Source organism: Thamnophis elegans, chromosome 13 (genome assembly GCF_009769535.1).
Source record: "Thamnophis elegans isolate rThaEle1 chromosome 13, rThaEle1.pri, whole genome shotgun sequence".
NCBI lineage: Eukaryota > Metazoa > Chordata > Lepidosauria > Squamata > Colubridae > Thamnophis > Thamnophis elegans.
Window position 1 is genome coordinate 3,499,479 of NC_045553.1, and position 24,335 is coordinate 3,523,813.

A 24,335-nucleotide genomic window follows, 5' to 3' on the forward strand; every position below is an offset into this window, starting at 1 on the left:
CACAGCCTGCGTGACGCTGCCGCCCAGGCTGAGAGCTGCCGCTGAAACAAGTTTGGGGAGCATGTGCGTGTCACCCGAAATGGCTACGCGTGTCAGCACTGACACGCGTGTCATAGGTTCGCCATCACTGTTCTAAGCCCTGTGCTGGGTTATCCACCCAGCCTTGGGTTCCCCCCTCCTACAATCCCCTTGCCCTGCACACCTCTTCACACACACACACACACACACACACACACACAGAGTGACACTCCTGACACTCCTCCTTGAGCGTGCTTCTCTTTTATTTCTGGTGGTTGCGGGTACAGTATCCTGGTGGGGGCAGGCGTCCTCTTCCTTTGGCCGGGGCGTAAGGGCTGTTGACCGCCTCCTTGTAGAAAAGGTTGAACGGAGCAGGGCCCAGGGGGGTCTTGGGCAGCTGGTTGCCAGAGGTCCATTGCGGGGCGGGGTTGTTTGGAGGCCTGTGTCGTGAGGCGCCGCTGCTGCTGCTGGTCAGAGGCCTGGAAACCGGTCCCTGAAAACCGGGCGCGGCGGGGTACCTGCAAAAGGAGCCATCGGAGAAGGCAGTGCTTCAAAAAAAACAACAACAAGAATGTTCTTTCTGCGCCAACTCAGGAAGCTTAAACTGCCCAAGGAGCTGCTGATTCTGTTCTACAGAGGAATTGTTGACTCTCTCATCTGCAGCTCCATCACTGTCTGGTTTGGCTCTGCAACCCAACAAGACAGACGGAGACATCAGAGGAGAATCAGAACGGCAGAAAGAAGCAATGGCTGCCAACCTGCCTTCCATTGAGGACCTGCGCACTGCACGAGTCAAAAAGAGGGTCGTGAAAATATCTACAGACCCCTCACCTCCTGGACGTAAATTGTTCCAACTCCTACCCTCAAAATGACGCAATAGAGCACTGCACACCAAGACAATTAGACACAAGGACAGTTTTCCCCCCCCCCAATGCCATCACTCTGCTAAACAATTAATTCCCTCACCACTGTCCAACTATTCACTAAGGCTGCATTACTATTCTTCTTCTCTTCCTTCCTTGTACCTCTCTCTCCCCACTTATGACTATAACCATGTTGCTTCTATCTTTCAACTCAAAACAACACTATAGGGCACTGCACACCAACACAACAAGACACGAGGAGAGTTTTTCCCCGAATGCCATCACTCTGCTAAACAACGAAGTCCCATAACACTTTCAATAATTTACTAAGCCTCTATTATCATTCTTCTCTTCCTTCCTAGTATCTATCTCTTCCCACTTATGACCATAGCCATGTGTTGCTTTTATCTTTAAATTTTATATTGTTTTATTTGTTTCCTAGTATGATATGATTGCTTATTAGTAACCTTGACTATCACTTAGCGCTGTATCTTTTGATTCTTGATGAATGTATGTGGCGAGAGCCGAGGTGGCGCAGTGGTTAGGGTGCAGTACTGCAGGCCACTTCAGCTGACTGTTATCTGCAGTTCAGCGGTTCAAATCTCACCGGCTCAAGGTTGACTCAGCCTTCCATCCTTCCGAGGTGGGTGAAATGAGGACCCAGACTGTGGGGGCGATATGCTGACTCTGTAAACCGCTTAGAGAGGGCTCAAAGCCCTATGAAGCGGTATATAAGTCTAACTGCTGTTGCTATTGCTATGTACACTGAGAGCATCTGCACCAGAGACAAATTCCTTGTGTGTCCAGTCACGCGCGGCCCATCTCTCAAACCGGATCCCTTTCGGGGCCCAGCCCACTCACCCCACGGGAGGCGGCATCGCAGTGTCTTGAGGCCCCGGTTTTTCGGCGGACCGAATCCACAGCTGGGTTGGAAGTAGAAACTACGGAGAGAGGAATTTCCCTGTTAGGCGTCCGTATCCTAAGAGACCGGAAGGAAGGCACTGCTGTTGACGCTATCCGAGGAGTGCAGACGGACGTTACTGGGTCGTGTTGCGGCCCCATCGGAGCTGTTGGGACCCACTAGTGGAGCTGGCAGCCAATTCGGAGAATGAGGAGGTTAGGGAGGAACCTGGGCCAGTCCTGGAGTCTGGGGAAGGCTCTGATGAGGGCTCTGTGTCGGAGGCAGAGAGGGGGCCAGGGCCGTCTGACAGTTATCAGCTGCCTTCGGAGTCAGACATCAGTGAGGTAGAAGAACAGCTGGAGCCTGTTCCCAGTGTGAGTTGTCGGACGAAGGGAACAGCTAAAGAACAGGGGTTGACTTGGGAGGAAGGCCACAGGTGGACGGTGAATGGCCCCTCCCAGAGGGAATAAAAGAGGAGCAAAAAGGGAGTGGAGTTTGCAGGAGACCATTAGTTCACTTCATTGGTTCATGACTCTCCGAGGCTCCTGGCCAAGTTCTGCAGATCTCCACCTGGCAGCTCTCCAAGCCAGATGAGGTCTGTGACCATAAATCCACCCTTGAAAGACTTTGCTGGAGGTGAATGAGCAGAATTCACAGCCAATTTAATAAAAGGTTTTTTTTGTCGAGACCAGGAGTTGGCTTCAGGCTCTCGGGGAGCCTCAGTCAGAACAGAAGCCCGGTTCAGAGGAAGAGGAGTTGGAACTGGGACAACGTCTCCCTTGGCATGTTTGATGAGGCCAGTGGAGCAGAAGCTGTGGGAGCTCCATCCCCTGAGTTTTTAAAGAAGAGCCTGGACAGCCACTTCTCTGAAGCAGGGTAGAGTTGGGGCCACTGGTCTTTCCTCACGACCCCAAGTGGCTGATGATGCCCTGGTGCCTTTGGATTGCCCCCCCCCTCCTCCCCTCTGCCCCGTCCGCCTACCTTCTGCATCTCCTGCTGGGGCGGCTCTTTCATTTTGGAGATTGCGTTCCGGAGACGGGAATTCTCTTCCTCCAGAACGCTGATCCGGATGTTGTTGGCCTGCAGCTGTTTGCCCATGTCTTCCGTCACGTTCCCGGAGACTGCAAAGAATTAAAAACCAGGTTGGGGGAATCCGTGCCAGAACAGAAGGAGCTGTGTTTTTGGAATGGCTGCGCTCGGAACGGGATGGGTGGTGCAAGGCTCAGGGGCTAAGAGGCTGAGCTTGTCGACCAGAAAGGTCGGCGGTTCGGCGGTTCGAATTCCCAGTGCCGCGTAACGGAGGGAGCTCTGGTGACTTGTCCCAGCTTCTGCCAGCCTAGCAGTTCGAAAGCATGTGAAAATGCAAGTAGAAAAATAGGAACCACCTTTGGTGGGAAGGGAACGGCGTTCTGTGTGCCTTCGGCGTTGAGTCATGCTGGCCACATGACCACGGAGACGTCTTCGGACAGCGCTGGCTCTTCGGCTCCACCCCCAATAGTTTTTAAAAAATTTTATTTTCATATAAGTATCCATAAGTATGCCCTTACATCTTAACAAACACTATTATGTATTATCCGATATTGTATCAATTCCTCTCACCATCTACCCACAATAACTCTCATTTGTTGTTCTGCTTTCCATACACCATATTATACTATGCTTTACAACAGCACTACCTTCTCCCCCTCTCTCCTCCTTCCTTTATCATCTCTCTTCTCTACTCCTCTTTCTGCTCCTTCTCTCTCTCCTCTTTTCCTCACCTCTGCTTCCTTCTCTCCTATCCCTTCTTTTTCCCCCTCCTCCCTTCCACACGCTCCACTTGGCTTCCATGGTGTCCTTCAGCATCCGAGCAGACTCAGTTTAATATTGATGGCATTCGGCTTTGGAACGGAGATGAGTACCGCCCCCTAGAGCCGGGAACGACTAGCATGCATGTGCGAGGGGAACCTTGACTTTGACCTGGTCAAAGAGGGTCCCATCTTCCTAATTGAAACCAGGACTCAATCTGTCTTAGACGTTGCGAAATCAAAGAATGGGCTGTGCTCACCCAGATTACCATATTTTTCGGAGTATAAGACGCACCTTCCCCCTCCTACAAAAGGGTGAAAATTTGGGTGCGTCTTATGCACTGAATGTAGCTCCGGGCCCCCACCGGCCCTCCACCCTTTGGCCTCTGCCTCCTTGCAGCAAACGGAGAAAATGGGGCTCGCGGAGACAGCAATAGGCTATGGGAATCCCTGCAGCCTGAAACAGCTGATTAACGGGAGGCCCCTATTGAAATTGAAAGTGAAACTTGCTGTTTGCTGCAAGGAGGCAAATTGCTGGGAGGCAGAGACAGATTTTTTTCCCCCCTTGTGCTAATCAGGCTGTGCTGAAGCTGAAACTGAAACAGGCTGTTTGCTGCAAGGAGGCAAATTGCTGGGAGGCAGAGGCAGATTTTTTTCCCCTTGTGCTAATCAGACTAAACTGAAACAGGCTGGGTTTTTTTTTGCTGTTTACTGCAATGAGGTAAGTCAATAACTATAAACGCCTATAGCATGGGTCGCCAACCTGGTCCCTACCGCCCACTAGTGGGCGTTTTGGGATTCTAGGTGGGCGGTAGGGACTTCGGAGGTTAAAACCTCCTTTTGAGCGAGTGGCCAGGCGCGAGCGCACACATCAATAAACCAACGTGCGCGTGCGCGCAAACAAGCAAACACGTGGGAAGAGGAAGGGGAGGAGTGGAAACTGATAGCAGGGGCAGGCAGATAAGTTTTGTTATAAAACAAAGCGGAGCAGAGCAGTTGCAAAATAGGAGAAAGAAAAGTTATAGGCAGGAGAGAATTGTTGTTGGCTAATAATAATAAGCGGGCTAACTAGCTCAGCCTTACTTTTGTACATTGCCCTAAGGAAGGTAAAAAAAAAAAGATAAAAAGGAAAAGATAAAAAAAAATTAACAAAAAAGGGAAGAAAAATAGAGAAAAGGAGATAAAATAAAGGCAGAGAGTAAGCAGTGTTTAGTCTGGCTCATAAATTAAGTTTTGTTATCTTATAAAATAAAAGAAAGAAATAAGTAAAAGAAGAAGAAGGAGAAAATAAAAAAGGGAAGAAGAGATCCTTGATATAGTGAAATACTATAAGAAAGGTGAAGAAGAAGAAGGCAGGAAAAGGAATTTTGTTTTGATGGTGACACTTAATAAAAATTGGCACCTAACACAGCATTGTTTTTGGTGTTTGTAATAAAAGGGAAAAGAGGAGGGGGGAAAGTGTGGAGTGCAGATCAAAACGTAAAAGGAGTTGTTAAATTGTGAAACAAATTTAGAACCCAGGTCTGAAAAAAAGAAATATGCTCATGTTCCGCACTTACGCAAAAACTGGTGGGCAGTAAGGAAATTTTTCCATCAAGAAAGATCCATTAGTGGGCGGTAAGTAGAAAAAGGTTGACTACCACTGGTCTACAGAATGTTAAATTTATGAGACTTATTTTTTAAAGACAGCTTTATTATTGTTCTAGACAGCTTAACAAAATGAAGAAGCTTTTCTTAAAATAAATGCTTGACCTGAAGAGACCCAGTGCAATTGTTTTAAAAAGTGCTATTCTTTTAAATAGCAGAGAATAACTATACTTCCAGAAAGCCGCATCCATCTTAACAGCATCAGTACCAGTGTAGCCTGAAATGTAACACTACAAACAGTGTATATTGTCTGTGCTGTTTGCTGCAAGGAGGCAAATTGCTAGGAGGCAGAGGCAGATAGTTTTTCCCTCGTTTTCCGCCCCAAAAGTTAGGTGTGTCTTATACTTTGGAGCGTCTTATACTCCGAAAAATACGGTAACCTCTTACTTTGGTGGTGGTTTGCTGTTTGCTGCAAGGAGGCAAATTGCTAGGAGGCAGAGGCAGATTGTTTTTCCCTTGTTTTCAGCCCCAAAAGCTAGGCGCGTCTTATACTTTGGAGCGTCTTATACTCCGAAAAATACAGTAAATTCTTACTTTGGTGGTGGTTTGCTGTTTGCTGCAAGGAGGCAAATTGCTAGGAGGCAGAGGCAGATTCTTTTTCCCTTGTTTTCAGCCCCAAAAGCTAGGCGCGTCTTGTACTTTGGAGCGTCTTATACGCCAAAAAATACGGTAACCTCTTACTTTGGTGGTGGTTTGCTGTTTGCTGCAAGGAGGCAAATTGCTAGGAGGCAGAGGCAGATTGTTTTTCCCTTGTTTTCAGCCCCAAAAGCTAGGCGCGTCTTATACTTTGGAGCGTCTTATACTCCGAAAAATACAGTAAATTCTTACTTTGGTGGTGGTTTGCTGTTTGCTGCAAGGAGGCAAATTGCTAGGAGGCAGAGGCAGATTCTTTTTCCCTTGTTTTCAGCCCCAAAAGCTAGGCGCGTCTTATACTTTGGAGCGTCTTATACTCCGAAAAATACGGTAACCTCTTACTTTGGTGGTGGTGGCGGAGTTCACATTCACGGCGCTTAATCAGCACGTCGATTCAGGGGGGTCCCTCCCCCCCCCCGGGCTGGGGGGAAGGGAAACTTACTTTCAAACTGGGTCTCCGCGGGAATGTGAAGATCAGGGAAGAAGACCAAGAGTTTCTCCTTCTCCTTCATCTCGTGGATCAGCTCCCCCAGCTCGGCGATGGTCCTCTGCAGATCGGAGGCGGACTGCTCCAACCCCTGCTTCTCCTGCTTCAGTTTCTCCGTGAGCTTCTGGGTGGAGAGAGCGGTGCACGTCACCTTGCAAGCTTTCTGAATTCTACAGCAGAGCTCCTACGGGGAGACGGAAACTAAGCCTGGCCTCAGAATGAGCGAGCGGAAGGGAGGAAAAGCGCAAGAGTGAGAGCATTTAGACTTGTAGACCGCTTCAGAAAGCTTTGCAGCATTTTCTCAGCAGTTTACAGAGTCGGCTTATGCCCACCCCCACCACCCGCGGAACAATCTGGGTCTCCGTTTTACCAACCTCTGAAGGAGGGAAGGCTGAGCCAACCTTGAGCTGGTCATGATCGAACTCTCGGCAGTGGGCAGAATTAGCCTGCAATACTGCCTTCTAACCACTGGGAGGGAGGGAGGGAGGGAGGGAGGGAGGGAAGGAAGGAAGGAAGGAAGGAAGGAAGGAAGTCTGAGCCAACCTTGAGCTGGTCATGATAGAACTCTCGGCAGTGGGCAGAATTAGCCTGCAATACTGCCTTCTAACCATTGGGAGGGAGGGAGGGAGGGAGGGAGGAAGGAAGGAAGGAAGGAAGGAAGGAAGGAAGGAAGGAAGGAAGGAAGGAAGGAAGGCTGAGCCAACCTTGAGCTGGTCATGATCGAACTCTCAGCAGTGGGCAGAATTAGCCTGTAATACTGCTTTCTAACCACTGGGAGGGAAGGAAAGAAGGAAGGAAGGAAGGCTGAGCCAACCTTGAGCTGGTCATGATCGTACCCTCGGCAGTGGGCAGAATTCGCCTGTAATACTGCTTTCTAACCACTGGGAGGGAAGAAGGAAGAAAAGAAGGAAGGAAGGTAGGAAAGGGAAAAGGAAGAGCAAAACAATAGCAATAGCCCTTAGACTTATATACCGCTTCATGGTGTTTTACAGCCCTCTCATTGATTTACAAAGTCGGCACATGGCCCACAACAATCTGGGTCCTTGTTTTACCGACCTTGGAAGGACAGAAGGCTGCGTCAACCTTGAATTGCTCAGGATCGAACTTCTTGCAGTCGGCAGAGTTAGCCTGCAGTATTGGTATAATCCCCAATTTACGATCACAGTTCCTACCCCACTGCCTTGAGCCAGTCATGATTGAACTACTGACAGTCAGCAGAATTAGCCTGCAATACTGCCTTCTAACCACTGGGAAGGAAGGAAGGAAGGAAGGAAGGAAGGAAGGAAGGAAGGAAGGGCAAAGCAATAGCAATAGCACTTAGACTTATATACCACTTCATGGTGCTTTACAGCCCTCTCTAATTGATTTACAGAGACAGCCTCTTGCCCCCAACCATCTGGGTCCTCATTTTACCCACCTCGGAAGGAGGGAAAGCTGAGTCAACTTTGAGTCGGTCAGCATCAAACTCCTGGCAATTGGCAGAATTAGCCTGCAATACTGCCTTCTAACCACTGCGCCACCACAGCTCTTAATAGCAATAGCACTTAAGACTTATATACCGCTTCACAGTGCTTTTACAGCCCTCTCTAGGCGGTTTACAGAGTCAGCCTCTCTCGCCCCCAACAATCTGGGTCCTCGTTTGACCCACCTTGGAAGGACGGAAGGCCGAGTCGACCTTGAATTGCTCAGGATCGAACTCCTGGCAGTCGGCAGAGTTCGCCTGCAGTACTGGTAGAATCCCCAACTTACAACCCCAGTTCCTACCCCACTGCCTTTCCCCAGACCTTCTGGGCCTCCAGCCGGCTTTGCAACTCCCATTTCTCTCCCTGGATCTCCTTCAGTCGCTCTCTCATCATCTGGCGGTCATCTTCTGTATCGGCCACCGTGGTCTTCAGCTGCTCACATTCTTGATCCAAGCTGTCCAGCTGCTGCATCAGATTCTGCTGCTTGACCTGGAGTGACTGCAGGGAGAGAGAGAGATGGAAGGGGGATATTATGGGACTGAAATGCCAGTAAAATGCCAATCTTCAATCGGTCAGCTAAGTCTGACCGTGAAGCTTCAAGAAAACAAGGATTACAGTAGTGGCTAGAATTGTGGGAACCTTACGAGAAAAGTATATTTTTGACATTTGATGGCTAATAACACCACTTTTCCTTTGAGTAATACCATAAACCTATATGTCAATGGAAAGATAAATTAATCAAGAATGTAATGCAACAAATGTAATGCAACAAAGTTTGTTCAATTGTCTGCATTGTATGAAAAGTTACAGCCAAATATAGACAGCGATAAAACCTAGTTAATAGCAGTTATAAAGACTAACTTGATTTTGCATTTAATAACTGCAGCAAGACTGTTGGTGGCGCAATACTGGAAGAAGGAAGATTTGTCTACTATTCAAGAATGGACATTAAAAGTAACAAACTTAGCAGAGATGGCTAAAATATCAGCATATCTCAAGGACCACTCAAATGAGAGATATAAACTGGAGTGGAGAAGATGGATTGACTATACTCAAAATAAATATGGGACTAAGAAATTCCAGATAGTTTATGATTGAAGAAACAAGGAATGATATAATCTGTTTAGAGTTAGCCTAGCAAAGAGGAGTTAAAGCTCAAATGAAAGATGGTACTAACTTTTTTTAAAGTTTATCTTAGAATATCTTTGTTAAAGATTTATACCCTGTATTGGTTCTGGGAAGCGGGGGTGGGGGAGGGAGGGTGTAGGTTGGGGAGGGTTGGGGGGGGAGGGTAGGGGGAGGGAGGTAAATATTTGTAAAAGGTTTTTTTTTTCAAAATTTTCAATTAAAAAAAAAACCTAGTTAATAGAAACAATCATTGGTTTCACATTAACAGCTGCATAACTAAAAGACTTGGTTCACTCCACTGTAAGGCCATAATTCATACTAAAGGTTACTCAACTAACTGATGTGATAATTTTTATATATCTTGTATTTTCTATGGTGATATTTTTTGTGGTGTTGAAGTGGTGTTATTGGCGATCAAACCTCAAAAATACTGTACACTCTTCCCAAAAGGTTTCCACAATTTTGGCCACTACTGTATATTCACACAATATTGGAAAAATGAAGAAACACCACGAGATGAAGAGATAATGAAGATACTATGTGCAGAAATGGATAGATTGACGTTGAAAATTAAGCAGACGGAAGACACAGAATACTATCAAACGTGGAATCTATTTTATCAGTAGTTGAGATTAAGAATATAATCAAGATTGTTAAGCAAATTAAATACCCAGACAACACGGTTTTATTAAGCACTAAGAAATGTAATCAATAAAAAATCAACAGTTTGAAGAAAAGAAAGAAAACGAGAAAGAAAGAAAATACAGAAAGAAAGACAGGAAGAAAAGAAAGAAAAAAAGAAAGGAAGACAGAAAGGAAGAAAAGAAAGAGACAGGAAGAAAAAAGGAAGAAAGGCAGAAAGGAAGAAAAGAAAAAGAAAAAAGGAAGGAAGGAAAGAAAAAGAGAAAGGAAGGAAAGAAAGGAAAAAAATGAAAAAAAAAGAAAGGAAAGAAAAATAAAGAAATTTTAAAAAAAGAAAAAGGGAAAAAAAGAAAGGAAGAAAAAAAGAAAGAGAGAAAAAGAAAGGAAAAGGAAAAGGAAAGGAAAAAAGAAAAAGAAAGAAAGCTTCAAGAGCGTTTCACAGAGTGAAGCCTGTCTTCATCCCCTACTTTTCTTGGTGGGAAGACAGAAGGGGCTTCTCATTCTTTCTTCCAACCTACAGTTTCCTGGGGGGAGGGAGGAGGAGAAGGGGAAGGACACCCCTCCTCCCTGGCCAGCCCCTCCGCCCCACCGCCGCCCCCGCTCACCTCCTGGTGCTGGAGCATGCTGTCCCCTCTGGCCCTCTCTTTGTTGAGCTCCAGGTTGGTCCAGGCCAGCTGCTGCTCCACCCGCTCCAGCTGGCTGCCCAGGGCCTTCAGCTGCTCCTCCCGCCGGTCCACTTCGCCCTTCTCCACCATCTTGGACTCCATCTCCTCTTGCAGATCCTTTCGGGCCTGTTCTGTGAAAAGCACAAGCGCTCAGGAGCCTGCAGGGGGGGGGGGGAACGACTGAGGGGCTCAGAAGCTCCTTTTCCTGCATGGGTTTCAGCCTCAGGATAACCTCAAGAGTTGGAAAGGGACCTGGTAGGTCATCTAGTCCAACCCCCTCCCAAGCAGGAGACCCTACTCCATTTCTGACAGATGGCAGTCCAGCCTCTTCTTGAAAGCCTCCAGGGATGAAGCTCCCACAACTTCCAAAATCAACTTCTGTTCCATGGGTTGATGGTTCTCATCGTCAAGAAACTCCTCTTTATTTCCAGGTTGAATCTCTCCTTGGTCAGTTCCCATCCATTATTCCTTGTCTGGCCTTCAAAGATGCTTTGGAGAATAGTTTGACCCCCTTCCTCCTCTCTGTGGCAGCCCCTCAAATATTGGAAGATGCTCTCCTGTCTCCCCTGGTCCTTCTCTTCCCTAGACTAGCCAGGCCCAGTTCCTGCTTTAGTCTCCAGGCCTTTGATCATCTTAGATAGATTCAGATTAACAGAGTTGGAAGGGACCTTATAGGTCATCTACTCCAACCCGCCACCTCACCCAAGCAGGAGACCTGACACCATTTCTGACAGATGGCAGTCCAGTCTCTTCTTGAAAGCCTCCAGGGATGAAGCTCCCACAATTTCCGAAGGCAACTTCTGTTCCAAAGCACCCGAATTTCCCTGTCAGGAAATTCCTCCTTATTTCCAGGTTGAATCTCTCCTTGATCAGTTTCCATCCTTTCTTCCTTGTCTGGCCTTCAAAGATGCTTTGGAAAATAGCTTGACCCCCCCCCCCTCCTCTCTGTGGCAGCCCCTCAAATATTGGAAGGCTGCTATCCTGTCTCCCCTGGTCCTTCTCTTCACTAGACTAGCCATGCCCAGTTCCTGCAACCGTTCTTCGTATGTTTTAGTCTCCAGACCTTTGATCATCATAGATAGATTCAGATTATAACAGTTGGAAGGGAACTTGTGGGTCATCTAGTCCAACCCCCTCTGCCCAAGCAGGAGACCTAACACCATTTCTGACAAATGGCAGTCCAGTCTCTCCTTGAAAGTCTCAAGTGAGGAAGTTCCCACAACTTCTGAAGGCAACTTCTGTTCCAAGGGTTGATTGTTCTCACTGTCAGAAAATTCCTCCTTATTTCCAGGTTGAATCTCTCCTTGATTAGTTTCCATCCATTATCCCTTGTCTGGCCTTCAAAGGTGCTTTGGAAAATAGCTTGACATCCCTCCTCTCTGTGGCAGCCCCTCAAATATTGGAAGGATGCTATCCTGTCTCCCCTGGTCCTTCTCTTCACTAGACCAGCCATGCCCAGTTCCTGCAACCGTCCATTGTATGTTTTATATGTTTATATGCACTTGTGCACATGTTTTCCCCACGACCACTGGGATCAAAATTCAGAGGCTTGGCAACTGACTCATATTAATGACCGTTGCAGTGTCTTGGGATCTGGTGATCCCCTTTTGTGATCTCCTGACATGCAAAGTCAGGAGGGGAAGCCAGAGTCACGTTAACAAAACCTTTTTACTAACATTAACTCCTGCAGAGATTCACTTAACAACTGTCCCCTTAGCAACATAAATTTTGGGCTCAATTGTGGTCGTAAGGCGAGGACCACAAAGCAATTACAGCACCAAGACATGAAGAGAGACATAAGATGGTCGTGGCTGAACGACACGCCCTGTTTAGTGGCTGTTCAAAATTACGACGGGGCTAAAAATGAATTAATTTTTCAACTGGAAGGTAAAGGTTTCCCTCGCACACATGTGCTAGTCGTTCCCGACTCTAGGGGGCGCTGCTCCTCTCTGTTCCAAAGCCGAAGAGCCAGCACTATCCCAAGACGTCTCTGTGGTCATGTGGCCGGCATGACTCAAGGCCAAAGGAGCACGGAACGCTGTTCCCTTCCCACCAAAGGTGGTTTTCTATTTTTCTGCTTGCATTTTTTACGTGCTTTCGAACTGCTAGGTTGGCAGAAGCTGGGACAAGTCACGGGAGCTCCCTCCGTTTTGTGGCGCTGAGGATTCGAACCGCCAAACTGCCGACCTTTCTGATCGACAAGCTCAGCGTCTTTAGCCACTGAGCCACCCTTTTCAGCTAGAAACACCCGTCTAAATTCAGTGTGCCGTTTGTTCTTACCCAGTTCCTGGATGGTGCTTTCCTGTACCTGGAGTTTTTCTTTCAAGGTGGACAGACTCATCTCCAGAGAAACAGCTCCTGGAAGAAACCACACGAAAGACTCTTTAGAAGGAAGGAAGGAAGGGAAGGGAAGGGAAGGAAGGAAGGAAGGAAGGAAGGAAGGAAGGAAAGAAAGGCAATAGCACTTAGATTTATATGCCACTTCACAGTACTTTCCAGCCCTCTCTAAGCGGCTTACAGAGTCAGCATCTTTCCCCCAACCATCTGGGAAGGAAGGAAGGAAGGACATAGCAATAGCACTTAGATTTATATGCCGCTTCACAGTACTTTCCAGCCCTCTCTAAGCGTCTTACAGAGTCAGCCTCTTGCCCCCAACAATCTGAGAAGGAAGGAAGTGGAAGGAAGGAAGGAAGGAAGGAAGGAAGGAAAGGCAATAGCACTTAGATTTATATGCCGCTTCACAGTACTTTCCAGCCCTCTAAGCGGCTTACAGAGTCAGCCTCTTGGCCCCATCAATCTGAGAAGGAAGGGAGGGAGGGAGGGCAAAGCAATAGCACTTAGATTTATATGCCGCTTCACAGTACTTTCCAGCCCTCTCTAAGCGTCTTACAGAGTCAGCCTCTTGCCCCCAACAATCAGAGAAGGAAGGAAGGAGAAAAGGAAGGAAGGAAGGGAGGGAGGGAGGGAAGGAAGGAGAAAAGGAATAGCAATAGCACTTAGACTTATATGCCGCTTCACAGTCCTTTCCAGCCCCTCTCGAAGCGGTTTACAGAGTCAGCTTCTTGCCCCCAACAATCTGGGAAGGGAGGGAGGGAGGCAGGGTGGAAGGAAGGAAGGGAGGAAGGAAGGAAAGAAAGAAGGAAGGAGAAAAGGAATAGCAATAGCACTTAGACTTATATGCCACTTCACAATACTTTCCAGGCAGCCCTCTCTGATTGGTTTCCAGAGTCAGCCTGTTGCCCCCCAACAATCGTAGAAGGAAAGGAGGGAGGAAGGAGAAAAGGAAGGAGAAAAGGAATAGCAATAGCACTTAAGACTTATATGCCTCTTCACAGTGCTTTCACAGCCCTCTCTAAGCCGCTTACAGAGTCAGCCTCTTGCCCCCAACAATCTCGGCCTCCTCATTTTACCGACCTCGGAAGGCCGCATTGGCCTTGAGCGGGCCAGGATTCTTCTCCGGCTCGTTCTGCGGGAGCCCCAAAACGGAAGAACCGCTGCCCTACCAAATCCTGCCCAGCCTACGTGGCTAAGCTGGCATCTCAAAAGGAAGAGATATTCACGGTTTCCGAGGTCCTCCTTGGCCTTCTGCAGCTTGGCCATCAGCTGCTGGCTTTCCCTCTCCTTCTTCTGCAGGAGCTGCTCCGTCTCCTCCCTCTGCTGCCTCTTGGCCTCTTTCTCCTTCTGCAGGCTGCCGTCCAGGCTCTCCAGCTGCTTCTTCAGCTCGTTCTTCTGCTTCTCAAACTCCTCCAGTTCCCCTTTCAGAGGGTTGATGAGCCCCATCAGCATCTGGATGTGCTTGTTGACCCGGGAAAGGTCCTTGCTCTGCTCGGTGGCCCAGTACCCCACGTCCATCGCCGTCAGCAGCTTGCCTCCCAGCCTCTCCTCCACCATCTTCAGGAACTTGCCCAGGGAGGATGAGATGTTCAGGGTGCCGCAGAGGTCGATGATGGCCTTGCCGACTTCCTGCAGGCTGGCCTGGGTGCTCTCGCAGGCGTCGCAGGGCACCAGGGCGCTCTCGATGGTTTGGGAGTGGACGCTCCGGCCGACCACGTTAACCGAGGGGTCCGAGCGGGCACTGAAGGGGTGGTCCAGCAGCCGGCTGCCGGCGGAAGACGTCAACGGGGACGACTGGAAGATGGGCAACGTCACATCCGACTCAGAAGAGCCGCTTTTCAAACGTTCGCGCTCGGCTTTGGCGACCCGGAAGGAGTTTTTTAGATTAGAAGCATCTTTGGTATATTTTTTCTAGGCACAAAAGAGGGAGGGGGAGAGGAAGGAATCTTAGTATGAATTATTATTTCACCTGGGGTGCATTAACAAATATATGTAGATGTAAGTATGTATGTACAATACAATACAATAGCAGCGTTGGAAGGGACCTCGGAGGTCTTCTAGTCCAACCCCCTGCCTAGGCAGGAAACCCTACACCGTTTCAGACAAATGTCTATCCAACATCTTCTTAAAGACTTCCAGTGTTGGGGCATTCACAACTTCTGGAGGCAGGGAGTTCCACTGATTAATTGTTCTCACTGTCGGGAAATTTCTCCTCAGTTCTAAGTTGCTTCTCTCCTTGATTAGTTTCCACCCATTGCTTCTTGCTCTACCCTCAGGTGCTTTGGAGAATAGCTTGACTCCCTCTTCTTTGGGGCAACTCCTGAGATATTGGAAGACAGCTATCATGTCTCCCCTGGTCCTCCTTTTCATTAAACTAGATATACCCAGTTCCTGCAACCGTTCTTCATATGTTTTAGTCTCCAGTCCCCTAATCATCTTTGTTGCTCTTCTCTGCACTCTTTCCAGAGTCTCCACATCTTTTCTACATCGTGGCAACCAAAACTGGATGCAGTATTCCAAGTGTGGCCTTACCAAGGCATTATAAAGTGGCATTAACCCTTCACGTGATCTTGATTCCATCCCTCTGTTGATGCAGCCTAGAACTGTGTTGGATTTTTTGGCAGCTGCTGCACATGGCTGGCTCACGTTTAAATGGTTGGCCACTAGGATTACACTCACACACAAACACAAATAAATTCCACCCTGCAGTGCGATGCGAAGGTTGACACACCACTTGGCCTAAAATCACTCAGAATGAAATTTGGGGAAGGGGCAAGGGAAACAAGAAAGGAAAAGAGTGGACCAAACGACTTTGGAATATGGAACCAGATTATTAGGAAAAGAATTATTATTATTAGTCGCAGCAACAGAATTGTATCGCAGCGGCCAGTTGTTTCGCCGGATTTGGCATTGGTTACTAGTCGGGCCCCACCCAGGGGCCTAGGACGTTGTAATGTATTTTCGTAATATGCGTGCAGATCCAAGCAGTGCGGCTTTTTGCATTTGACTGATGGTGATTTTGTCAATTTTTAACCGTTTTAAATGTAATTCCAGTGCTTTTGGAATAGCACCCAGTGTGCCGATTACCACTGGAATTACCACTGCTGGTTTGTGCCATAATCGTTGAATTTCGATTTTTAAGTCCTGGTATTTTGCGATTTTTTTCATGTTCCTTCTCGTCAACCCTGCTATCACCTGGTATTGCGATGTCTATGATTGTGACCTTATTTTTCTCAACCAGTGTGATGTCTGGTGTATTATGCGCCAGTATTTTGTTGGTTTGTATACGGAAATCCCATAAGATCTTGACCATCTGATTTTCGGTGACCTTTTTCAGGCTGATGTTCCCACCAGTTTGTTGCTGTTTTAATATTATAATTTTTGCACAAATCCCAACGGATCATTTGTGCTACTAAGATTAAGATTTAATTTATTTGTATGCCGCCCTTCTCCGGGAGGGACTCAGGGCGGCGAACAACTCAAAAGGGGAAAGGGGATAAAAACACAATACACGTAATTAAAATACACAAGAGTCATACAGCCATACAGGTCGAGAGGGGAGGGGAACTCATCAACCCCAGGCCTGCCGGCACAGCCAGGTTTTGACAGCTTTCCGGAAGGCCTGGAGAGAGGTGAGGGTCCGAATCTCCGTGGGGAGTTCATTCCAAAGGGCTGGAGCTGCAACAGAGAAGCCCTCCCCCGGGTGGTAGCCAGAATTGTGCCGCAATTTATAATCAGTCTGCGCGATTTTTTTACAGCAGCTGAGTATGTGATCAACAGTTTCATCAGCTTCTTTGCAGAGTCTGCATTTGGCATATTATTATGATTATGACTGATTATCATTGTTATTATCATTGTTATTGTTATTATTATTATCTGCTCTATCAGCACTTGAAACTGACCAACAGCCGACGTCAACCATCCACCTGAAAACCAAACCTGCCTGTTACACTCGCCCATCAGATGGTTTTCGTTTTTGCCTTAGCCTTTGCACAATGTTGTGGCCTGCTAGAGCATCCAGCAGATTCGGACAGTGAGGAGGTTGGGGAGGAACCGGGGCCAGTCCTGGAGTCTTGGGGAGGCCCTCCAAGGAGGGAAACAAATATATACCTCTGGCTTCATGGGAGCAGATGGACACTTGCCTACCTCAGCCACCAGCTGTTGATAAAGGGCGCCCATTTTCAGCATGCTGTTCCAGTACTTCCTCACGGTCAGCCCGATAGACATGGAGGGGCCTACCGGCCGCGAGGGGGGCACAGCCTCTTCGCTGATAAGGTTTTCCGTGTATCCCGTGAAACTCTGGAGCAGCAGGAGAAGCCTTTTGGGGGGGGGGGGGCACACAAAAGGAAATCTTTGTTTCAGGTGTCATATTTTGCAAAGCACTTTCAAAGCCAACTAGAGCAAGAAATAATAACATTCAAATACCACATGTTAAGAAAACCACATTCTTTCTTATTGCAGAGCAATTAAAGATGCATTAAATGAGTTCAGAAGGGTTCACCCACAAAACCACGCCCGACTAAACGCGTCGCTGACGTCATCAACAGGGCGACAACAGCGCGGAGACAGAAGCATGCTGTAAACCCTAAACCTAAAATTAACACCTAAACCTAAACCTAACCCCCCTAAACCTAATCCTAAACCTAACCCTAAAGCTAACCTTTAACCTAACCCTAAACCTAACCCTAAACCTAACCCTAAACCTAACCCTAAACCTAACCCTAAACCTAACCCTTACCTTAAGTTGAATCGGCTTGCTTTCAAAGCGCTATTTAAAGGGCCCTTCTTTCTCCGCGCTGGCTGTTGTCGCCCTGTTGATGACGTCAGTGACGCAGTTTAATCGGGCGCGGTTTAGTCGAGCGCGGTTTTGACGGGTCACGGTTCAGAAGGATTATACTGAATTAGTAAACAAACTTAAAAGAAGGCATCCATAGTTTGACGTGCTGAAAATTTACAATGGGCAGGGTCAAGTGTGAAGTTCCCGTGGTTCGCCCATGAGGCCAATGTTGAGAAAAGACAGGAGACAACCTTTCTCGGGATGGAGCGACCCAGATTGGGGGTCTGAGAGCCCCTTTTATTGAGATAGGACAAAGGCAGGGGGAGCAATAGCATGTGCTTAAAAACAGCCTGTAAAAGTACAATTTCTAATCTACTGCTCAGTCTATATATGGTCAAATCCTGGACGTCAATGGTAGGGCACATATCAGAATGTTATGTTATGCACTATCAGGATGTTATGGCGTTCTAGGAGTTTGTTTTCTCCTGTGTGGTTCAGCGTGACTCTGCAAGCCCTAGTATGAACTGGGCCATGGAGAACACACACCTACACAAGGAACTATATTACAACAGTCAAGTTTTTTCCTGGTGCAGAGAGCTGTTTCCCTTCATTTTTTTCCAACTATTGCTCATCTACTAACAAGAGATCCAGGCAGTTTTGGGATTATTAAAATGTATTTATTGGGATTCAAAATGTAGACTATTCCATTTTTCTTTTTTAAATACAACTCAAAGGAAGAAGATCTGGCTTATCCTAACCACAACCAAATTAGTTGAGTTTAGGTGATAATAAAAACTGAAGCTTACCTTACTCATTTTAGAAAGTTCTACAACATACAGATGAGTGAATTAATAACAAATCTTTTTACATATGTATGACGATATCCACGTGTAAGTCTGTTAGATGAGTCTATATTTATTCTAATACCCTTAGATTTGCTGAACACAAAGTGAAATTCTATCATTTTCAGTTTTTTGAATGAAAAAACTGAAATAGTTTCAAATACCCCAGTACCTCAAATTTCATGGCAACTCCATGTGCTGTGCCCCCCCCCCGCCCCCGGCAGGATCTGGAGGCAGATTCAGAGAGTGAGGAGGGTTGGGGAGGAGCCTGGGCCAGTCCTGGAGTCTGGGGAAGGCTCTGAGAAGGGCTCTGTGTCAGAGGGAGAGAGGGGGCCAGGGCCATATGCCAGTTATCAGCTGCCTTCGGAGCCAGACATCAGTGAGGCAGAGGAACAGCTGGAGCCTGTTCCCAGGGTGCAGAGTGGCCAAACGAAGGGAACAGCTAAGAAACATGGGTCGATTTGGGAGTAACACCACAGGTGGACAATGAATGGCCCCTCCTATAGGGAATAAAAGAGTTCCTTGTCCTGCCTTCAGGTGCTTTGGAGAATAGTTTGACTCCCTCTTCTTTGGGGCAACCCCTGAGATATTGGAAGACTGCTATCATGTCTCCCATAGTCCTTCTTTCTCTTAAACTAGACATACCCAGTTCCTGCAACCGTTCTTCATATGTTTTAGTCTCCAGTCTGCTAATCATCTTGATTGCTCTTCTCTGCACTCTTTCTAGAGTCTCAACATTTTTTTTTACATCGTAGCAACCAAAACTGGATGCTGTATTCCAAGTGTGGCCTTACCAAGGCCTTATAAAGTGGTATTAACCCTTCACGCGATCTTGATTCTATCCCTCTGTTAATGCAATTTAAGCTTGGCTTTTGTGGATATTGCATTTGTTCAACTGGATATTGCCTGGCTCCAAATTACTCGAGGTGGCTTAAGATTGAACTTATTAAATTAAAAAGAAATATTAAATGTTAAAAAGAAAACAGTAGGAAAGAACGAAGCAGGCCTCCAGCTGTCATCCTCCAAGGAAACATTAGCTCCCCCAAAGAATCTCTCCCAATTGAATCCCGCCCGTGTTTACCCAGAAACAAGACTCCCTGGGCATTTAGCCAAAGAAGAATAGAAAAAAGATGCGGGAGATACCGATGTTAACCTTACCTGTCGATCACTAGTTCCAGAAGAACTACGTGCGAATGCTGCGTGAATTCGGGGTCATTCTCCACAAAGTCATATTGTCCCATCAAAGACACCAAGTCCAGGTCGCAGGATACTTTATCTGGGAATTTCCAGGAAGGAAAACGCACCGCTCCAGCGTGGGAGAATACGCTGATGACGGTCCCTTGGAGGTCCGTGATATCCTTCCGCAAGCTTTCCATGCAGTTCTGGTTAACCAGCAAACTCACCATGATGCGTCCCCCTCCCCAGGTGTCATTTGAACCGTAAGGAAAAAGCGCTGGTTTTGAGTCTTCAGGCTGATGTTTCTGGAGGGGAGCAGCTCAGGTAAGACGCTGGCATGAAAATGGCTTACCTGAAAGCACAGGAAAGGCAATAGCAATAGCAATAGCAGTTAGACTTATATACCGCTTCATAGGGCTTTCAGCCCTCTCTAAGCGGTTTACAGAGTCAGCATATTGCCCCCAACAACAATCCGGGTCCTCATTTTACCCACCTCGGAAGGATGGAAGGCTGAGTCAACCTTGAGCCGGTGAGATTTGAACAGCCGAACTGCTGAACTGCAGTCAGCTGAAGTAGCCTGCAGTGCTGCATTTAACCACTGCGCCACCTCGGCTCTCTGAGGCAGCTGAGAGGGGAAGCTAAGGGAGGAATAAAGCACCCGTGGGCATTTCATCAACTGCAAAAGGCAGTTTCTACAGCCAAGACATCCTGCAAACGTTTTAAACATCCAACAAAACCCCACCTCTGCCTGTCCCAGGTCTTCGGGAAGCAACTCGACAGGTAGGCCAAAAAATGCCCAATTCAGTTGGGCAACTGGGAAACCCACCACAATAAAGCTTTTTTATAAACTTTATTTATGAGAGCATATGCACCAAAGACACTGCCTCCAGAAGGTGTGAATGCCCCAACACTGGAAGTCTTTAGGAAGATGTTGGATAGTCTGAAACGGTATAGGGTTTCCTGCCTAGGCAGGGGGTTGGACTAGAAGACCTCCCAAGGTCCCTTCCAAATCTGCTATTGTATTGTAAATTCCTTGTGTGACCAATCACACTTGGCCAATAAAGAGTTCTATCCTATTCTATCCTATATCCCTATTCTATTCTATATTTCTATTTCATTCTATTTCTGTTCTGTTCTATTTCTATTCTATCTATTCCAGTGTTTCTCAACCTTGGCAACTTGAAGATGTCCGGACTTCAACTCCCAGAATTCCCCAGCCAGCATTCGCTGGCTGGGGAATTCTGGGAGTTGAAGTCCGGACATCTTCAAGTTGCCAAGGTTGAGAAACACTGATCTATTCTATATTTTCTATTCTAAAGAAACATTATCTTAAAGCTTCTGCAGCTCAGTAACAGCCACCCTTCCACTCAATATCACCAAGCTTGGAAGTGGGGCAGCATATCAATAAATGTAAATATTTTTTTAAAAAACCGTTCTCTTAGAAGCGTGGCGAGCTCGTCGGCTATCCCAATTAGGATTTCTTCCCATTTTTGATCTACCTTTATGGCTTGATAGGTAAACTCAAGGTAGAGAACATACAGGACACCCCTTCCACCTCCTCCTTCCCCCCCCCCAAAAAAAACAACCCTGCAAGGCGGGCTCCGGCTGAGAGAGAATGGGACCTGGAGTCACCCAGCTGGCATTCGTGCCTAAAAGGAGAACTAGAACTCGCAGCCCCCTGCTTTTTAACTGCTGCCTTAACCACTAGGCCAAACTCTTCCCCCCCCCTTATGTTGTATATTGAGCTAGAAAGCAAAAGGCACTCTGCCCATGCTCAGAGGCACTCTTCCCCAATGCCACAGAACGCCCCCCCCCAACCCACCCCCTCCAGAGCAGCCGAGGCTTATGGGCTCCCCGCCTCACAGAGACCCCCCCTCCCAATTAAAAGGCTGGGGAGGGGGCTCACGGGGAGGAAAGACCCACTTGCCGAAGAAGCAGCCCCAGCCGCCGGCTCTCGCCAGGCGCCGCGCAGGCTTCCGCTGCCATGGCAACCGCGGGGAGGCTCCCCCGGCGCACGCGCGGGGCTCGAAACCCCGCCCCTTTGGAACGCTGGATCCCAGTGGCTCCCCGCCCCGCCCGTCTGCAGGAGGAGGAGGAGGGGGGGAATCCCGAGTGACGTAGCAGCGCTGGAAGGTTATGCAAGGGAAGGAATTGCTAGTCGGGTTAATACACTGATGGTGTTCCCTAGTAGGGTCGTGAAACGTCAGCAAAAATAAAAACAAGCTCAGAGAGCATCAAGGAGCCTATAGTCCTCTTCCTCCTGCCTCCTCTCTGCCTCCTTCTAGCACTGATGATGTTACCTAGTAGGGTCGTGAAACATCAGCAAAAATAAAAACAAGCTCAGAGAGCATCAAGGAGCCTATAGTCCTCTTCCTCCTGCCTCCTCTCTGCCTCCTTCTAGCACTGATGATGTTACCTAGTAGGGTCGTGAAACGTCAGCAAAAATAAAAACAAGCTCAGGGAGCATCAAGGAGCCTATAGGCCTCTTCCTCCTGCCTCCTCTCTGCCCCCTTCTAGCACTGATGATGTTACCTAGTAGGGTCGTGAAACGTCAGCAAAAATAAAAACAAGCTCAGAGAGCATCAAGGAGCCTATAGTCCTCTTCCTCCTGCCTCCTCTCTGCCTCCTTCTAGCGCTGATGATGTTACCTAGTAGGGTCGTGAAACATCAGCAAAAATAAAAACAAGCTCAGAGAGCATCAAGGAGCCTATAGTCCTCTTCCTCCTGCCTCCTCTCTGCCTCCTTCTAGCGCTGATGATGTTACCTAGTAGGGTCGTGAAACGTCAGCAAAAATAAAAACAAGCTCAGAGAGCATCAAGGAGCCTATAGTCCTCTTCCTCCTGCCTCCTCTCTGCCCCCTTCTAGCGCTGATGATGTTACCTAGTAGGGTCGTGAAACGTCAGCAAAAATAAAAACAAGCTCAGAGAGCATCAAGGAGCCTATAGTCCTCTTCCTCCTGCCTCCTCTCTGCCCCCTTCTAGCGCTGATGATGTTACCTAGTAGGGTCGTGAAACGTCAGCAAAAATAAAAACAAGCTCAGAGAGCATCAAGGAGCCTATAGTCCTCTTCCTCCTGCCTCCTCTCTGCCCCCTTCTAGCACTGATGATGTTACCTAGTAGGGTCGTGAAACGTCAGCAAAAATAAAAACAAGCTCAGAGAGCATCAAGGAGCCTATAGTCCTCTTCCTCCTGCCTCCTCTCTGCCCACTTCTAGCGCTGATGATGTTACCTAGTAGGGTCGTGAAACGTCAGCAAAAATAAAAACAGGAGCCTATAGTCCTCTTCCTCCTGCCTCCTCTCTGCCCCCTTCTAGCACTGATAATGTTACCTAGTAGGGTCGTGAAACGTCCGCAAAAATAAAAACAAGCTCAGAGAGCATCAAGGAGCCTATAGTCCTCTTCCTCCTGCCTCCTCTCTGCCCCCTTCTAGCACTGATGATGTTACCTAGTAGGGTCGTGAAACGTCAGCAAAAATAAAAACAGGAGCCTATAGTCCTCTTCCTCCTGCCTCCTCTCTGCCCACTTCTAGCACTGATGATGTTACCTAGTAGGGTCGTGAAACGTCAGCAAAAATAAAAGCAAGCTCAGAGAGCATCAAGGAGCCTATAGTCGTCTTCCTCCTGCCTCCTCTCTGCCCCCTTCTAGCGCTGATAATGTTACCTAGTAGGGTCGTGAAACGTTAGCAAAAATAAAAACCAGCTCAGAGAGCATCCAGGAGCCTATAGGCCTCTTCCTCCTGCCTCCTCTCTGCCCCCTTCTAGCACTGATGATGTTACCTAGTAGGGTCGTGAAACGTCAGCAAAAATAAAAGCAAGCTCAGAGAGCATCAAGGAGCCTATAGTCGTCTTCCTCCTGCCTCCTCTCTGCCCCCTTCTAGCACTGATGATGTTACCTAGTAGGGTCGTGAAACGTCAGCAAAAATAAAAGCAAGCTCAGAGAGCATCAAGGAGCCTATAGTCCTCTTCCTCCTGCCTCCTCTCTGCCCCCTTCTAGCACTGATGATGTTACCTAGTAGGGTCGTGAAACGTCAGCAAAAATAAAAACAAGCTCAGAGAGCATCAAGGAGCCTATAGGCCTCTTCCTCCTGCCTCCTCTCTGCCCCCTTCTAGCACTGATGATGTTACCTAGTAGGGTCATGAAACGTTAGCAAAAATAAAAACAAGCTCAGAGAGCATCCAGGAGCCTATAGTCCTCTTCCTCCTGCCTCCTCTCTGCCCACTTCTAGCACTGATGATGTTACCTAGTAGGGTCATGAAACGTCTGCAAGAAACCAAGCAAACTCAGGGGGCACAAAGGAACTCCTCCTGTCAACCCTGAGCTTCAAATATTCTCCTTTATTAGGAGTCTTAGCAGGGAATGCCCCCCCGGCGCTGCGTTGCCTTGGCCAAAGGCGAGGCCGGTTGAGGAAGGCCTTGGCACCCAGAGACCTACATGCAAAATGGCATGCAAAAATCCGAACTTTAAAAGAAAACTAACGCCCGGAATAGAGGAATGACATCACAGAAGGATGTTGTTTCCAGGGGGAAAAAAGCTAAAAGGTATCTTTTGGGCAAAGAGCCAGTTTGGCACTCTATAGTGGTTAAAGCAGAGGTCTTCAAACTTGGAAACTTTAAGACTTATAGACTTCAACTCCCAGAATTCTCCAGCCAGCTCAGAGTTGGCTGGAGAATTCTGGGAGTTGAAGTCCACAAGTCTTAAAAGTTGCCAAGTTTTGGGTTAAAGCATCATCAGCTAGAAATCGGTGAGTTATTGTCCTGCCTTAGCCAATTGGATGACTTGAGCCAATCACTTTTTCTCATCTGCCCTTTTAACAAAGCTTCAATAATGGCCTAGAAAGCATTTGGCCAAAAAAAGAAAAAAGAAAGAAAAAAAGAGCCGCTCTACCCTAGCATCTCTATGGTGCTCGACGTGGCCAGAAACTGTGCGCATGCGCCGCTTCTTGCTAGGCTCCGCCCTCTTCGAGAAGCGGAGGCG

At 47.7% G+C, this 24,335-nt stretch overlaps 1 protein-coding gene across 3 annotated transcripts; it reads right to left on the reverse strand.

Annotated features, from left to right (window-relative positions):
- Window positions 1-263: 263 nt before the first annotated feature.
- On the reverse strand, window positions 264-24,325 carry CCDC157 (coiled-coil domain containing 157). Of its 3 annotated transcripts, none has more exons than XM_032229174.1 (11): window positions 24,246-24,325; window positions 19,346-19,715; window positions 16,715-16,886; window positions 13,795-14,479; window positions 12,515-12,592; window positions 10,175-10,365; window positions 8,121-8,297; window positions 6,292-6,460; window positions 2,764-2,903; window positions 1,743-1,822; window positions 264-536 (listed from the first exon to the last, which is right to left on the reverse strand). In XM_032229174.1, the coding sequence occupies exons 2-11, from the start codon at window positions 19,591-19,593 to the stop codon at window positions 281-283; spliced, it is 2,196 nt and encodes a 731-aa protein (XP_032085065.1). In that variant the 5' UTR covers window positions 19,594-19,715; window positions 24,246-24,325; the 3' UTR covers window positions 264-280. The 3 variants fall into 3 exon arrangements, with proteins under 3 accessions (XP_032085065.1, XP_032085064.1, XP_032085066.1); XM_032229173.1 differs by having other exon boundaries at window positions 6,292-6,520; XM_032229175.1 differs by lacking the exons at window positions 264-536; window positions 1,743-1,822; window positions 2,764-2,903; ... (4 more) ...; window positions 13,795-14,479; window positions 16,715-16,886 and having other exon boundaries at window positions 19,342-19,715.
- Window positions 24,326-24,335: the final 10 nt, after the last annotated feature.